Raw genomic sequence first — 17,187 nt, forward strand, 5'->3', positions numbered from 1 at the left:
ACACAATCCATTCTGGGATGCTGCTTTACCTTCATGTAATGATTAAAATGGAATTAGTCAACTGTCACAATCGTAAAAGCTTCATTAATTGTAACAACAATACAACTGTAACGTTTTAAGTCACATTTTCTACATTGTTGTCATGCAAGTTAAAAGTTAACCATTATAATATCCATCCATCCATTTTCTCTCCCAGTTATCCTCACAAGTGTCGTGGGATTGCTGGAGCCTAACCCAGTTCAGCCTGAACCGGTCACCAGCCAATCGCAGGGCACATAGAAACAAACAACCATTCACACTCAAATTCACACCTGCCGGCAATTTAGTCTTCAATCAACCTACCACGCATGTTTTTGGGATGTGGGAGGAAACCTGAGTGCCCGGAGAAAACCCACCCAGGCACGGGGAAAACATGCAAACTCCACACAGGCGGGGCCGGGGATTGAACCCGGGTCCTCAGAACTGTGAGGCAGATATGCTAACCAGTTTTCCACCGTGCCGGCCCCACTGTAATATCACTACGTTAAATTATAAAATGCTCTTTAAACAATTTGTCAACTTTAATAAAGAGGAATTGATAGGAACTAGAGGTTAGAACATCTGCCTCATAGTTGAGAGGTCCTGGGTTCGAATGCCAATGTTTTCTATGGGTACTCCAGCTTCCTCTCACCTTCCATATGCAAAATGCATGTTGGGTTAACTGTAAACTAAATTGTCCGTAGGTGCCATGTGAGTGGGAATGGTTGTTTGTCTATATGTTCCCTGGGATTGGCATGTGTATGCCACCGCTCAGCCAAAGTTAGCTGTAATAGGTCCCAGCTGTCCTGCAAGGCAAATGAGGATGTATTGATTGTATGAGGCTATTGGCTGCACCCCTGAAACACAAACTGGACAATCCAAGGAACAGATGCACGGCACTGTCATAGCTGAGTTTTTAAAATATATTTTTTCTCTTTCAAAAGGTTATTATGGTGAGAAGAACTGAACAAGTGAAGAACTGAACATTATCCAGAGATTGAAAGGACAACAAAAACCATAACACAAAGTTACCCAGATAAATGCAAATTCGGGATGAAGACAGTTAGTGATTCCCTCAAAACACTATCACATCATTGTCTACTCCAAATTGTATCTTTCCAAAATACTGGATAATATTTCTCCATGAAGCACCTGTTGTTTTCGAAAGTCTGACGGATTCAACAACTCGTAACTCAGGATTTAGGTCTCGGCGTGAGGTGAATAAAAGTGGTGTCAAATTATACATTTGTTTTTATTTTTTATATTAACCACTGTAAATCGCCAAATGCTAAAATATTATTTGTTTAGACAAAAAATTAAAATCGGGAAGTTACTGTATTGGCTAAATACAAATATTTGTTTGAAAAACAGTTCAAGGCCATTAATATAAAACATCCATCCATCCATTTTCCATACTGCTTATCGTCACTAGGGTCGCGGGCGTGCTGGCGCCTATCTCAGCTGACTCTGGGCGAGAGGCCGGGTACAACCTGAAGTGGTCGCCAGCCAATCGCAGGGCGCATGCAAATAAACAACCATTCGCACTCACATTCACACCTACGGGCAATTTAGAGTCGTCAATTAACCTACCACGCATGTTTTTGGGACGTGGGAGGAAACTGCAGTGCCCGGAGAAAACCCACGCAGGCGGGGCCGGGGATTGAACCCCGGTCCTCAGAACTGTGAGGCAGACGCTCTAACCAGATAAAATGAAAAACAGTAAGTGCGGCGGTAACTGAGTGTGCCTTCTCGTCCCGCGTATCAAAGTTAGTAACCTAGAAATGTCGGGAAACTGCCATCAAATGAGGACCCCCTGTATTTGTATCCAAATCTTAGTCATATTTTATATAGGCTGTACTGTACCGTTTTGACATGCTGGTAAGATTAATATGAACACGCACACTTTTTCTTTAAGTACACAGTTTTTACTATGACGTATCCCGCTCCACTGTCTAATAGGTTTTACAGTTTGTGTGTGGCTGTTGCTGGTCCCTCTGGAGGACGTGCCAGTCAAAAACAGGTCATAGTGCCATGGGAAAGATAGACCACAGGGGCTTGTTGTTCTCCTCAATAGCTATTTCCAGACAACTTTGGGGGATAGGAAAGAGAGATCATGCTATCCTTGTGTTTCCCCTTTAAAACGTCTGTCTTTCTCTGCTGCACGCCCCTAAAACAAGATGGCTCTATCTTTGCTCTGGTTTCATGAGATTATAATCCTACTATGATCTTGTAGTGCCTTCTTGTGGCAGGTGCAGTAGCTGCTGCAAAAAAAAAAAAAAAAAATCAGCATCATAGGAAGTGTTTTCTTCTTACGTTATGTCAGTTTACCTGTTTCTGTCGAATTAACTCATTTTCTTTCTTTGTATTCATTCTTTCTCCTCACATTTATTCATATGTCCCATCTGCACCTTCCGCTGTCCCTGTGTTTCTTTCTCTTCTTTTCCTACCTGCCACACTCTCTTTCCTCTGCTTTATCCAAGTTTGTCCAGAAAAGAGCACAGTTTGACTCAGTCTCCCTGGTCATCCAGGGTTCAATGGAGGGGGAGCTGAGTTTGATGGACAACTTGTCTGGCTCTGTGTGCCACTACTACGCGCTTCCCCCCAAGGCCAGCAAGCACAACACCGACAAAAAGGTCAATAACTAACAAGAAATCCAAATGTCACACGTTTTATTTTTGTCATTTTCATCGAAAAACATGTTAGGATTCAAATACCAGAATTTGTCCTTTTAAGGAAACAATTATGCAAATGATTGCCTTCATAATTTTACATTGTTTGCCCTCAAGACTGTTCTTCGAGCAATAGCTGGTACCTTTCAAGTTTTTTTTAAAAAAAAATTATTTTCTTCGTTGTTACCTTCACCGACAACATCAATATGTACGCCTACAAAAGTAACATCTAATTTAAAAGCTGTATCAAAATTTATTACAATGACAGAAAGATTGTACAAGTCGTTGCAATGGTAAACAAACAAAAATGGTTGCAAACGACAACTGCAATGTCAAAAATATTGTTAAATATATTTTGCCATAATTTTTATGCAGGATTCCTTATGAATGTCCTTAATACCATACAGAAAGGATGAGACATTTTACATTTACCTAATCTTTCAGCGAATAATGCATTAATCCAAATGGCATAATGGTGACGTATGTAAGGGAGGTGAAGTTTGGTGTATATGCAGTGTATGAAAATATACTTTTATTGTCTATTATTAAAACTTTCCTCATCATTGTATCAAGCTAATACAAGTCATCAGCAGATGCATCCAAACTCTGAATAGTTCCATACTGTCACAACATGCCAGCATTCCTCAAGATCCAGGTGTCTTCTATGAAGTTGCTGAAATTATTAGTGTCTTTACCTTTAAACAATTTAGTCTCAGCCAGAGTATGACCGTGGCACGGTGTAACGACTGGTTAGAGCGTCTGCCTCACAGTTCTGAGGACAGGGGTTCAATCCCCGGCCCTGCCTGTGTGGAGTTTGCATGTTTTCCCCATGCCTGTGTGGGTTTTCTCCGGGCACTCCAGTTTCCCCACATCCCAAAAACATGCATGGTAGGTTAATTGAAGACTCTAAATTGCCCGTAGGTGTGAATGTGAGTGCGAATGGTTGTTTGTTTGTATGTGCCCTGCGATTGGCTGGCAACCAGTTCAGGGTGTACCCCGCCTCCTACCCGATGATAGCTGGGATAGGCTCCAGCATGCCCGCGACCTTAGTGAGGAGAAGCGGCTCAGAAAATGAATGGATGGATGGATAGAGTATGACCTTGCCTCATGGTTAAAACTGATAGTTCCCCCCCCCCACTCCCCCTTCTTGTATTGAGCACCCATCCAGCCATCCATTTCCTGCCGCTTGTCCAAGGTTGGGTCGCGAGGGCAGTAGCTGAAGGAGAGAAGCCCAGACTTCCCTTTCCCCAGCCCCTTCGTTCAGCTCTTCCGGGGGGATCCTGAGGGGGGAATCCCGAGGCGTTCCCAGGCCAGCCGGGAGATATAGTCTCTCCAGCAAGTGTTTGGTCATTCCCGGTGGGACGTGCCCGGAACACCTCACCAGGAAGCCGTCTGGGGGGAATCCTAACCAGATTCTCGAGCCTGAGATTTGACTTCCTGACGGACCCTCCTCTCCAGAATCCCTGACTAGACCTTACAAGGGAATTTGAGGAGTGTGATCCCCCTAGAGTTGGAACACACCTTCCTGGTGACAACACGGTGAAGTATGGTGAAAAAACTAAACCAGCCACCCCTTTGGGCATGGAAATTAGAAAAGCCAAATTGCTGGGCTGTTCACATCTGTGTTAGGGTATTAGTTCAAACTAATCCAGCCATTCGGCTGCCCTTTAAGTAAGAACGGTAGAAAAGACAAATGTCTGGGCTGTGGGACTTCTAGTGTTAAAAAAGGGGGACCACCATGCCGGTCTGCCAATCCAGAGGCACTGTACCCAATGTCCTTGCGATGTTGCAGAGGCGTGTCAACCAGGACAGCCCTATGACATCCAGAGACTTCAGGAACGGAATCTGATCCACCACTGGGGCCTTGCTACAGAGGATCTTTTTAACCACTGCAGCCCCCAAAGATAGGGGAACCCGCTTCAGATTCCCAAGACTCTGCTTCTTCCTGGGAAGGCGTGTCGGTAGAATTGAGGAGGTCTTCGAAGTATTCGGCCCACCGATTCACAGTGTTGATGGTGCACTGCTATGCCCTCCTGAGACGTCAGGTCGCGGACCAGAATTTCCTCAAAGCCGTCCGGACGTCATTTTCCATGGCCTCAAATAACTCCTCCCACACCCAAGTTTTTGCCTCAGCGACCATCAAAGCTACGTTCCGCTTGGCCAGCCGGTACCCATCACCTTACGGCCACAGCGCCGGTCACCCGCCTCAACAATGGAGGCGTGGAACATGGTCCATTCGGACTCAATGTCCTCCGCCTCCCCTGGGATGTGGGGATTGAAACTCCTTCTGGCAGGGGACTCGGCCAGACGTTCTCAGCAGACCCTCATAATACGTTTGGGTCTGCCAGGTTGGACTGGGATCTTCCCCCATCATCAGAGAGCCAACTCACCACCAGGTAGTGATTGGTTGACAGATTCACCCCTCTTTTCACCCGAGTGTTCGAGACATGCAGCCCCAAGTCCGATGACATGACCCCAAAGTCCATCATCGAACTGCGGTGCCTGGTGCCAAGTGTACATGTGGACACCGTTATGTCTGAACATGGTGTTCGTTATGGACAGTCCATGACAAGCACAGAAGTTCAATAACAGAACATTGCTCAGGTTCTGATCGGAGGGGCTGTTCTTCTCATTCACGCCCTTTCAGGTCTCAATGTCATTGCCCACATGAGCGTTGATATCCCCTAGTCGAACGAGGAAGTCCCAATCAGGAGGGGGTCTCCAAGGACTCCGAAAAGGGTGGGTACTCTGAGCTGCTGTTTGGTGCATAGGCACAAACAACATTCAGGACCCGTCCCCCCACCCAAAGGCGGAGGGGGCTACCCTTTCGTCGACTGGGGTGAACCCCAACGTACAGGTACAACAATCAATCAGTACAATCAGTATGCCCACACCTGCATGACGCCTCTCACCGTGGGAAACTACATAGTGGAAGAGAGTCACAGCCCTCTTGAGAAGACTGGCACTGATACTGGAGCCCAAGCTGTGTGTTGAGTGTCTCGTCTGAATTTTTCGATCTCACACACCAGCTCAGGCTCTTTACCCGCCAGAGAGGTGATGTTCCACGTCGCTAAAGCCAGCTTCTGTAGCTGGGGATTGTATTGACCCTTTGATGGAACTATGTAATTTATTGAAAACACGTGATATTATCTCACCCCTTTTGGCAAATCTTACTGTGGATGGATGCTTTTTTTCTACTCTGCAGGATCTCCATTAAGCTGTAAAATATTTACGGAGGGGAAAAACAAGGACATATTGTCCGTAGATTTTTTTATTTATTTATTTTTTGGTTTGTAGAACAGCATGCCATCTTATGTTTGCCAAATATAAAGCTGCCCAAGAGCCATTACCATTTTTGTGCTGGAATCCCTCCACAAGACTTTAGCTGGCCTACCCTGTAGTTCAGCACTGCGTGGCATCTCAGCCATGATCTCATCCCCTCATTGCATCAGAGCCTACTCAAGACTCATTCATACTTGACGGACTCACAGTTTGTGCATCCGCTATGTCTGTTCAATAAATTGCAACATAAATATAGTCCATGTGTCTGTGTGGCTTTTATTTGAATTTCAACCTTGTCATCAAATTGTTTCAGTTATAAAACCCACACAAAGCATTTCTTTGATTCTGCTTAATCTATTTGATTCTGCTTAATCTATCTTAATCTATTCTCCTGCCTAAACCAGTGGTGTAATGTTTAATCCATAAACTATTGATAAACTTAGTAACTAAATAAAATAAACTCCTTTTCACATTTGAGTGTATTATGTGACCTATTGTGGCACTATTAGCATTGTAACCCCTCACTTAAAACAATCTTTAAATTGGTTTAAGATGTTTTTATCACTAAATAAATCGTTGTAAAGGATCCCTTTCTGGGCCCATTTGTGTTAGAAAGAATGTTCCCTCTAAATCTGTGGCAAATCAAAACAAACAGCCTCTCCTGCAACAGAAAAGTTAAAATGCTGCAGAATGGAACCCTGCAGTGCTATAACTTTCAATCCCAGTGATTAAAGGTCAAGTTTAGTTTCTATTTTTTTTTTGTTTTGTTTGTTTTGCTTTTTTGCTGTGTTCAATAAGAAGCATCTGAAATCATTATATGGTGGATCTGTATATGGCATTTACTATGTGAACTTTACCATAAGAAACTGACTAAATGCACTACAGTGGAACGTCTGAATCCATATCATAATGCTGTGTTACAGTACCTCTGAATTGTACTCATTTCCAAATACATTTTTCCATAAGAATTAATTGACATATTAATAGAGTCAGCATCAAACTGTCACTATCATAAAACCTTTAAGTGTACAGGCCAAGTTATGTAAAGTTTCAACATGCTAAAAGGTAATACGCTCAAAAAAAACAAACAAAAAACCTGTTGATGAAACATTGCAGCCACCCCTGGCCACCTCCCTGCAAACGCACTAATAATTTTGTCCATGGGTCTAGATTTGTCATTCTCCACTTTGCTTTTATGACATTTTTGTATGCTGTCAAAATGTGTATTACCTATTGCAATTGTGTGTGTCATCTTCATATTTGTGTACTCGCACAGAGCGCAGTGTATTTGCTTTCTCTGCTCACCCACCACTGTCTCTTCCTGTTTAGATCCCTCTAGCTGAGATGGAAGCTCTGTCTCTGGCCTCTGAGAAATCCTGGTCCCGAGCTCTGACAGAGGATTCGGTCGCTGACGATTTTAATCCCCTCTCTCTAAGCAGCCTGGAATGCAATGTACTGACAGTTCCTTTTCTTCCCTTCATACCTGCTCCTCCTCCTCCCGTTTGCAGTATTTTGTAGTGGTGTTTCCTTTCCAGGGTCTTCCAAAATCACATGCTCAATTTGCCACCCTTCTGCGCTCGCGTATGACAGGCATAGCAACTGGATGCAAACTTGTTAAACATTTGGTTTAAACCAGATGCCTCAGCACAACTCTAACACTATCTCGATATTTCAAATCATGGCTATGGAAAAGGTTTTACAGTCCCATTAAAAGGAATGTGTACTCTTGAGGTTTTTTAATACAATGCCCTTCAATACTAATTTCCCACATTTGCAAAGTCATTTTTTAATAATCTTCATATGCAGTTTTACCACCAGTCAGGATCTGAACCAAAATGGTTCACAGAGATGCATTTTTTAAAATCTTACTTTTTAAAATTTTTTTTTTTTTTTTTTTCTAATTGCCAACTGTCAAAATACCGTGTTTAATTCTGAACATGACGTAAAATAATTCTGAACATGACGTAAAATACATACAATTACCAAGACTGCTTGGAAAGCAGTTTGAATGCTATCGGATGCAAAGAATTCCAAAATGAGAAAATCTAAAATTTAATTAAACAGATGTGGTGTGATTTTTAATGGAAATCCTCATAAAACACAGCTTCACCATCATTATTATTCAGCAAAGGTGAAAAAAAAGAATGCAGTACTTAAATGAAACATTTGGAAGCAGTTAGTGACCTCAGACTACCTTGACAAGGAATCACACCAATGTTGATGTCACGCAACAGACCAGATGTCTCAAGTTTTCTCATTGTAACTGTTGCACAACTATGACACGTATTGGTAGTAGCAGCAAGATCATTTTTTTTTTTTTTTTTTTTTTTTTTTTTTTTTTGCTCAAAGGCTCATCCTATAGTTGTGAAGTAGATTATTTTTTTTTTAACTTTCTATCAAAGGACAACAGCTGTTGAAGTAAGTGATGCACACTTGCCATATTACTGTAATTGCAGCATTTGCGATATTACAAGTCAGTATGACATCAAAATTGTTTTCCAGCCATGAAATATTATATTGTCCATTATCTAGTGTGAGATAGTAAATGCTGAGCTCAAGGAAGTGAGTGACTTTTGATATTAATTTTTTTTCCTCAGTGTCAGGACTCTATTCTCTCGAAATCATAGCTTTTTCTTAAAAGTACTATTCTTGTGTCAATATTTTTTTTTTTCTGAATATGACCTTATTTTTGTATGATGACACATTTCCCCATTTTACAGATTCTCATCTAGACCTGAAACATTTTAGTGACCCACTAGACATCCATACAATCGTATGTGATATACTGTCCATGAAGGACATTCCTCCCTGATATTGAAAATAAATTGGATGTCAATTCATTTTGCCTTTGTGATGATATCATCTCTTCCCAAGAGTCGCTTATCTTCCACCAGACAGGAGTCAGTCTAACCTTGCTCATCTATATTGCATTCTGACCAAGCAATACATTGGAGTCAATTTATATAAGGTTGGAGCCGAAGCCAGTGCGTGATATGAAATCACTGTTAATCAGATTGTGCTGAGACAGGGAACAGAGAAAATAAAAACAAAAACAAAAAAAAGAAAGGCGGTGGGGAAGTAAAGGGCTGTAAGTGATGTTGGAAGGCCTTTGTCAATCTAACCATGAGTCCTCCAACTTCCTTTTCTCTTCCTCATTCCACCTTTCCACCTTGATGTGTTCTAGTGCAGTAGAGTAGTGCACCTGGCAGTTTACAGCTTCTCACTTATCTCTTTACACATTGTTCTGCCTTTCTCCATTGTGCTTTTCGTGTGAGTCTATGTTTCTCAGTCCCGGTTCTCCCCTATTAGTGGTTCTCCTTGTGTTTGGTCTACTGTCTGTCTACTCGTCTTGTAGTTTTCACTCCTCTGTGAGTGGTGTATTTGTCCCGAGGGTTTCAAAAATGTAAGTGCCAGTGGGCCAGGCTGCAAGACACTGCCCCAGCAGACAGTAGGCTAATACCATTACCTGCAGTTAAAGGACTGAGGGGATTCATTTATCTAAAAGAGTGCTTGCGCTTAAAAGAAATTGCTTTTAAAATTCAGTTTTATAAGATTTCTGGGATCTGCGGCAGCTCTGTTCCAGCCAAATCCCAACATCTGTTTTATGTGTATGCTGAAGCCCGCTGCCGCTTTGTTTTATTGTATTACAGAATATTAAGCTTGAGGAAGGCTGACTTCTTTCTCATTCAACAGACCGAGCAGCTGAACCCAGGGGAGGCTTTGGAGGACAACCTGCTGAGTGTCAGAAAGCCCACGGTGGGACGCACGCACTCCCTGCCCAACGACAGCTACATGTTGTTCCCCCGGCAGGCCTTCGACCAGCCCGCCACCGCAGCTTCAGCGCAGCTTCCAGCACAGATGCCTCGGCCCCAGCACATACTGGGTTCCCACTGGGCCCAGGCAGGTAATGTTCGATGCATTATTTATCTCCCTCAGAATAAATAGCACAATGAAATAAAAGTGACCTATCCCAATTAGGGAGGGAAAAAAAAATAATTGTTTCGAGGCAAGTACCAACAAAACAATGCATTGACTCAATGACTTTTTCTTTTAAAGGTGGTCACTGTTGCAGCCAGGTGTACTTTTTATTTGTTGTTGGGCTTTTTTCAACTATTTCATACTATGAAGGTTTAACAAACAACTGCAAATGTGTTTTTTTGTCTGAAGGGCTCATTTTTTTTTTGTGATTAAGGATTTGTTTTCTTTATAAACTCCTTAACTAATGTGTTGATTCTGACAGACGTTTGATAACAGGTAGCGGGTATCCAAAAAGTATTTTAATTTTTTTTTTTTAATGCTATCCAAGTTTGTTAGGCCAATGTTTGTGTTCTGGTGAGCGACATTTTAGTATCTCTTTTTTTGGCGGGCGGGGGGGGGAGGAGAGTGAGTTATGCCAAAAAAAAAAAAAACTTTTCAATGAACCTTTACAGGAGTGTGAGCATAAGTCACAAATCATTTAATCAGAATCACAATACTTAACTGATACACCGAGGAGATTGGGTCAGAATCAGAAAAATGTGTTAATATTGCAAGCATTTTCATGTAAGTGGTAGATATCTATGAAAATGCTGAAACAAGTAAGGATTGTTTAACCTTAACATGAGATCCACTCTATATTGAGCGCATTTCTCGTCTTTTTTTATGTGTCAAATAACTTCCCGCCTCTTGGCTTTTTAGGCTCCAGTGGTTCTGTGCGTTCCCAACCTGAAGAATCTTCGCAACGACTGACCATTCCCACTGACCTCTTCAGACCCATCAGCCCCCACAGCCACTCAGACTCTGAGAGTCACCCTCCCAGACGCACACATGCGGTGAGCCGCAAGCTCCGCAGACAGGTGACCCAAATGCATTGCTCCACACTTCTTTCACACCTCAGGAATGTTTTGAACTTTGCAAAAAGATCACATTTGACTTTTTACTCTTGCCCCTGCTGGGTTTAAGTGCTATACTAAGATATGTTGAGCTGTTAAACCAAAAGTCACAGGAATTTTTTTGTATTTATTTTTGTATCTATTTACTCATTTTAAACCTAAATTTTTCATTTTGGGGCAAAGGGACTGGTTGGGACACAATTAAACATCCAATGCAATACAATACAATACGAAAGCTATATTTAAAATGTCCTTCTCATTTATTGAAATCCATGCCCACAAAATATTAGAAATACCTTGCAGTAAACACAACTGCAGAATTATTTAAGATACGATGCACGTTTTATGTTCCTTTTGAGGCCCCTTCGTTTGCAGTCATATCCCAATCACACACAGTCATGCAAATGTAACACAACAAATATAATCAGCTGTGAATAAAAACAAAAACATAACTACAACCACAAAAATTAAAAAAGAATACCAGGGTCAATGACAGTGTCTACCAAAGCTTCCATTTTATATTTGTAATAGCAAATTTTTGGTGTTGGATCTCATTAGATTCTACAAGATTTTGTGCAAAGATTTTGTGCCCAGTGAGTGTGATTTGATAAATATTTGTGAAAATATTATATTTTATAAATACTTTACATTTTAAGTAAACAATATATTTAAAAAAGTAAATAATATTTGCGTAGAGACTGATTGAAAATAAGAGATGATAGAAGATAGAATAAAAGATAAAGAAAAATAAAGAGTAAAAAAGATTTCCTTTTCTTTTCACATTCTAAACAATTTCAATTGATCCCCCCCTCCCTGTCTTCCTCCCCATCATCCCCCTTACGGATTTGCTTCCTCATTTTTATTTCCATGCTGTATCTGTTATTATCTGATCCCAGCTCAGTTGGGCCCAAAAACCGCCTGACCCTGAGCTCCTGCTCAAACACAGATACTCCTGTTTCTGAAACAGTGAGGAAAAACGTAGACTTTAGCTACCATTGGGCCTTTCAGAAACACGGCACTCCATGCTCATATCGGGAAAGACAGACAAACAGACCGACGTCTGCACATGCAGGCTTCATTCCATTTTTCATTTCTTCAAATGTTTGTCGACTGCAAACCATGTAGCACATACAGTAATAACACCATCTAACATTGTGGCTAAGACAAGACAGACAAGTTTGTCGTTTATCTGAAAGGTATGTTTATGCTTGAAAACAGAAGAACTCAGGGGATATAAAAACAAAAGCAGGCATTGTCCAAATGCAATGGGCTATTTTATTTAGTCATTGTGATGGAGCACTTTTTTAGTGACGAGACTCGTAACTGTTAATCTGAAAATAGCTGACAGGGTGATGTCTGTAACTCAAAGCTTTATAGCATTGTTTCAGTTTGCACAAATCATTCTTGACTCTGGTTCTATTGCTAAGGATGGTGCATTAGCCCAGCCTGGTTATGCTATGTTTGGCCACTAGGTGTCTCTGTAGCCACACCGGTAACACTCATGCAGGGAACCCCATGATGGAAAAACATTTCTCTATCACTCATTCATGTCCTACTTCCTCATCTCCAAACAATGTCAAGTGACCTCACGGCAAAGTGAAGCATTATTAATCTCTTATTGGTCAATTGAGGATTAGAGTCCGTTATGTCTTGAGGACCTTTGAGGAGTTTTAGAGGGCATTGTTGTCAACTAACACTTCCTCACTGCAGCAAGTACACGTTCTGTTCACCTTCTGACCATTGGCCTCACAAACAAAAGATATACGAAGCACTGATCTGATTTCACTCTAAGGTCGTAAAACTTGCTGTACTTTACAGTTGCTTTATGTGAAGGCCAAAGGTTAGAGGGTCAAGTGGTCTGGTTCAGAGTTCACTGGGTCAGCTGGCAAGTTTCACTCTATTTGGAACGCGGCTCACACACATACATGTATGTCAAATCTCAGAAATTGTTCATTGGCGAGATCTGAAATTATTATTCAAAATATGCACAGTATGTATTATATTGCCAAATAACAACAAAACGTAGTGTGAAGGTACTTTTGCTTATGGAAAAGAATTAGCATCTTACTTCAAGGTGCCAAATACCAAAGTTGCTTCATTTGCTTTTACACTAGTCAAGTTGTGTTGGCATGTTTTCTCGATTGGTGTAGTTTGTTCGGTGAGGTCTGAACAAAATAAACAAAGATTAGTGAGGACCAAATCAAGATGGTCTCAGACTAGTCCTGAACAAATGCTACGAAACAAAGAGAGTAGACTGTGAATAAATGAAAACAAATTCAGGGGACAAATATTCAAATTTAGGTTGTAAATGTAGGTCAGAGCTTCTGATCGTGTTGAGACCAGAAAAGAACGCCTTTGCCGATCTGACCATCCAACACTTGCTTGAATGCATATAGCATGGCGTCATATTGTACATGCTTAATATTTGCTGCCTTGTTTTAGCAGCATGTTTTCTTGACACCACTAAAGGATGGATGTTTTGTATTTTGTGAAAAGAAAACCAAACCATGGGGAAACATTTGAAAACATTAACTGAGTCACTGTATATTCACAGTAAGAGCACCACCCTTTCTCTTGGCTTTTGCACAATACAGTGTAACCATTGCAGCTCTCTGTATAATTAATGGGTGCGGTGACATCAGTGACCTTTTCTGCAGAGAATAATCACAGTTTATCTGCCAAGCTTGTGAACTTTGACCCAAACTCTATGACTTCTCATTCTCATCAGATCAAACTAACCAGTTTCCCCACCTCATCTCTAATCCCATACCCTGGCCTTCCATCAACTTTCTCTCTCATTACACATTTATCTCCAACATCTTCACCCATCCCACCCTAAATATTTCATCCCCCTTTGTGCCCCGTTCCCCGTCTTGCAGGTTGCAGTGTCTACTGATTCCCAGGAGGCCCTGTGTTCAGATGAGAGGGAAAGCAGTGAAGGACTTGCAAATGTAGCTTCTCTTGGCCTCCCTCCATCTTCCTCTGCCTCCTCTTCTTGTTCCTCCTCCTCCTCACCCTTACCCTTCTCCCACCAGCAGCAGCAGCCTGCATTCTGTCTAGTCCCCCCCACACCTGGCGCCTCCCCGAAACCTTCGCGCCCTTGCAGTGTGCGCACCCAGCTACGCGACCAGCACTGCCTTGACTCCTACTCGCCTTGCTCGTCCCATCCGCCCTTACCGGCGTGGCCGCAGCAACAAAACCAGGCCTCTGTGGATCAGGAAGTGTCCCTTATTACTGGGGGAGTGTTGACAGGAAGTGATGACATCATGACACAGGATGATGAACTAGGCAGCGGCAGCAGCATTGGAGTCAAAGAGGGTTACAAAAACAATGCGGACTGCCAAGAAAGTGGGAGTACTTGTTCGAGGCCGTTGAAGAGGTTTCACAGTGTTGACACACAGGGCCGCAGCGTTCTCCTACCCCGTTCTCGCCCTTACTCCTGGTTGGACGACCCACGTCGCCACTCGGTGGAGGTTTGTTCCGCGGTGGATTCCGGGCCCCAATACAGCACCACGTCCACTTCCTCTGGTTTCGTGTCGCAGACTGACAGTCTGCAAATCCACAGTCAGACCTCCACTCAGACCTCACTGCCCTCACCTCGACGTAAGAAGAAGATGAGCCCTCCCTGCATCTCTGTGGACCCCCCTGATGGTTCGGAGCCCCAGTCCAGCCTCTACCCAGCCCTAGGTGGCTTAGGGATAGTGGGCTTAGGGTTGCCACCTCCCCTGCCTAACCGGGACACCTGCCTGAGGAGGAGAGCGCCCTCTAGTGACTCCAAGGACTCCTTTGACCTTGGCGTTCAGGATTCGGGACAGGACGGTGGTTCTCCGAACACCAACCCCAAGCTACTGACTCTTCCCAGTTTCTCCTTTGAGAAGACAAGCTCTGAGCACTGATCACTGATACGCAAACACACAAAGACACACCATAAGGTGAAACACAGACACTTTGTGTATCTTTGGTGGTGATAGATCTAGTAATAATGCTGTAGAGAGTAATAATGGTTGACCCACAAAAAACAAAAAACAAAAAAAAAGCAGTGAAACACCCTTGTTTCCTTTTAGGAGCAGTGCTGTAGTAGTGTTACTGGCCTTCGTCTTTGTATTTTTTACTGCCAACACTACTAGACAGGAGACCAAACAAGACACAGGACCACCCCTCCTCTGCTCCGCTCGCATGCCAATGGCTGCAGTTTGATCCAATAACCTCTGGAGTGACATCATGAGATGACGCCACCTTCAGTTGCCGTTAGAACTTCCTGGCATTTCACAGGGTTGACTGCCCGCTCATTGGAGGTACAAAGCAATATGAACGTTTTAGAGGCACTATTTTCTTAAATTATTGGGACATAGTGTTTGTACAGGGCGTTGTAGTTTTATTTTATGTTTTTCTTTATTCTGTTATTTTTATGTGATTTTTTTTTTTTTTCACGGGCTTGGGGTCTAAATGGTTTGTTTGTCTTTTTTCCACTCTATGTTGTTTTTAGCTTTTTTGGGGTTTATTGAGGAAAGTAAACGTTTTTCAAAGTGCTGAGGACTATGTATTTGTAGGAATAATATATAAATCTATACATATACAAAAACATGTCATTAAACAGAGCTTGGATTTTTAAGCACACTCATTTAAACATGGTGGTCAATTGTTAGATGGAGAGAGGAAGTTGCATCTGGTGTATTTTCATGGATTTTCTAATTCTCTCCAATCGTGACAAAGCTGAAAAACAGTATGTTTTAAGGTAGAAAAACCTTTTTTTCGCGTTTGTATTTCACTTCATACTACCAACTCCAGCTTTAACATAGCTTGGACACTATGTTAAATGAAAAAAAAAAGGGGGAATACCAAATCATCTTTGACTTGTGTGATGCTAAAAATGAAAAGCACATTACTTCCTGTTTTGCCTCATGAACCTTATATCGTATGTATTTATTTATTTTTCAAAATAAACACTTATTTAAACTTGTATTCCTGCAACACATTATAGAAGAGCTGTGGCGTCCTGGATTAGTCACCATTTTTTACTGCACAAAAAAATGTTTTCAAATCATGTTGAAGCATTTATTGTATACATACAGCACATATCACATTTCCTTCAGTTATGCAGGAGAATTAAGGTCAGGTTGCTGAGTTGTAATTTAAAATAATAAAGTGGAATTTATCGACTGGCAACCAGTCCAGGGTGCACCCTGCCTCTTGCTCAAAATCAACTGTGAAAGGATCCAATTACCCGAGACCCTGAAGAGGACAAGCTGTATAGAAAAATAATGGTTGGTTAGTGCAATATTGAATGCCCATGAATTGGAATTAGACACCAATTTTTAGGTGTAATATGCTCTAAAGTTGCACAAAAACTTCAGAAAAGCCAATTTTTCTTATCTCTTTTTTTCCCCCTGATGCCACCACAAAAGGGTATCGGTGATGGCAAAGAAGAAGTATGATGATGACCATAGAACCAGAGATGGAAAATGAATGCAAACTATGGAAAGTGTTTCTGTCTCCTCAGTAAAACGTGACTACATTGAAGAAAAACAGAAAGACAGCTGCTTTTAGTCATTATCTGGTAAGTAATAATCTCCGTCAGATATAAGGGGTGAATGACTAAATAATTTTTGGAGTCGAATACAATGTGATGAAAGTCGAGTCGAAGTCTATTAATCGATGACATCATTGACATTTTTTTCAGGATAGCTGAGTGGTCCCCAACTTTTTTTTGTGCCAAGGACCGGTTACACATTAATACATATTTAGACAGAAAGTCAGATAAACAATTGAAAATAAATTATCAAAAATACCACTCACCATAACGCTAACTGTAGTTGTTGTAATTAGTGGGGGTCCTGCGCATGTTTCTCTTAAACAAACCGTCCGGTCTCCTCTATGTTCCATTGAGAGGACTTTTGATTTACCTGTCTGCTTCTCCTCGCCGACTATAACATTCTGTGGAGCAGCGCAATGTCTGGCCAGCAAGGCCATCAGTGTATTTCCTATGGGAAAATGAAGGGCTCTATTTTCATGACCGGGGTCAATCAAAGTCTTACATGGAAACGTACCTGTATGGAAGAGAAATCCGTGCATGAAAGGATTCCATTTGTCACTGCTCTTGGCCAACGTGCCAACAGACAATGTAAGTGGGTACCCTTATTACCGTAATGTCTCATGTATAATGCGCACCCCCAAAGTTGATTTTTTTTCTTCATTAATATACACACAGCACCCCATATTGACAGAAAAAAATGGAATTGTACTGAAATATCACACAGGGTATTCAGACCCTTTGCTATGACACTCATATATTTAACTCGGGTGCTGTGCATTTCTTCTTAGTCATATGGAATGAACGTGTAGGCTAC

At 41.9% G+C, this 17,187-nt stretch overlaps 1 protein-coding gene across 8 annotated transcripts in view; it reads left to right on the top strand.

Annotated features, from left to right (window-relative positions):
* Positions 1–15,741, top strand: part of cacna1g (calcium channel, voltage-dependent, T type, alpha 1G subunit) — a 197,386-nt gene extending 181,645 nt beyond the window's left edge. For 7 of the 8 annotated variants that reach the window (XM_061705394.1, XM_061705388.1, XM_061705396.1 and 4 more), the window contains 5 exons: positions 2,499–2,651; positions 7,299–7,421; positions 9,663–9,873; positions 10,647–10,804; positions 13,720–15,741. In XM_061705394.1, the coding sequence (XP_061561378.1) occupies positions 2,499–2,651; positions 7,299–7,421; positions 9,663–9,873; positions 10,647–10,804; positions 13,720–14,736 (1,662 nt within the window). In that variant the 3' untranslated portion in view covers positions 14,737–15,741. The remainder of the gene's footprint in view (positions 1–2,498; positions 2,652–7,298; positions 7,422–9,662; positions 9,874–10,646; positions 10,805–13,719) is intronic. The other variant, XM_061705395.1, reaches the window with a different exon arrangement.
* The last annotated feature ends 1,446 nt before the right edge of the window (positions 15,742–17,187 follow it).

Source organism: Phycodurus eques, chromosome 19 (genome assembly GCF_024500275.1).
Source record: "Phycodurus eques isolate BA_2022a chromosome 19, UOR_Pequ_1.1, whole genome shotgun sequence".
Lineage (NCBI taxonomy): Eukaryota > Metazoa > Chordata > Actinopteri > Syngnathiformes > Syngnathidae > Phycodurus > Phycodurus eques.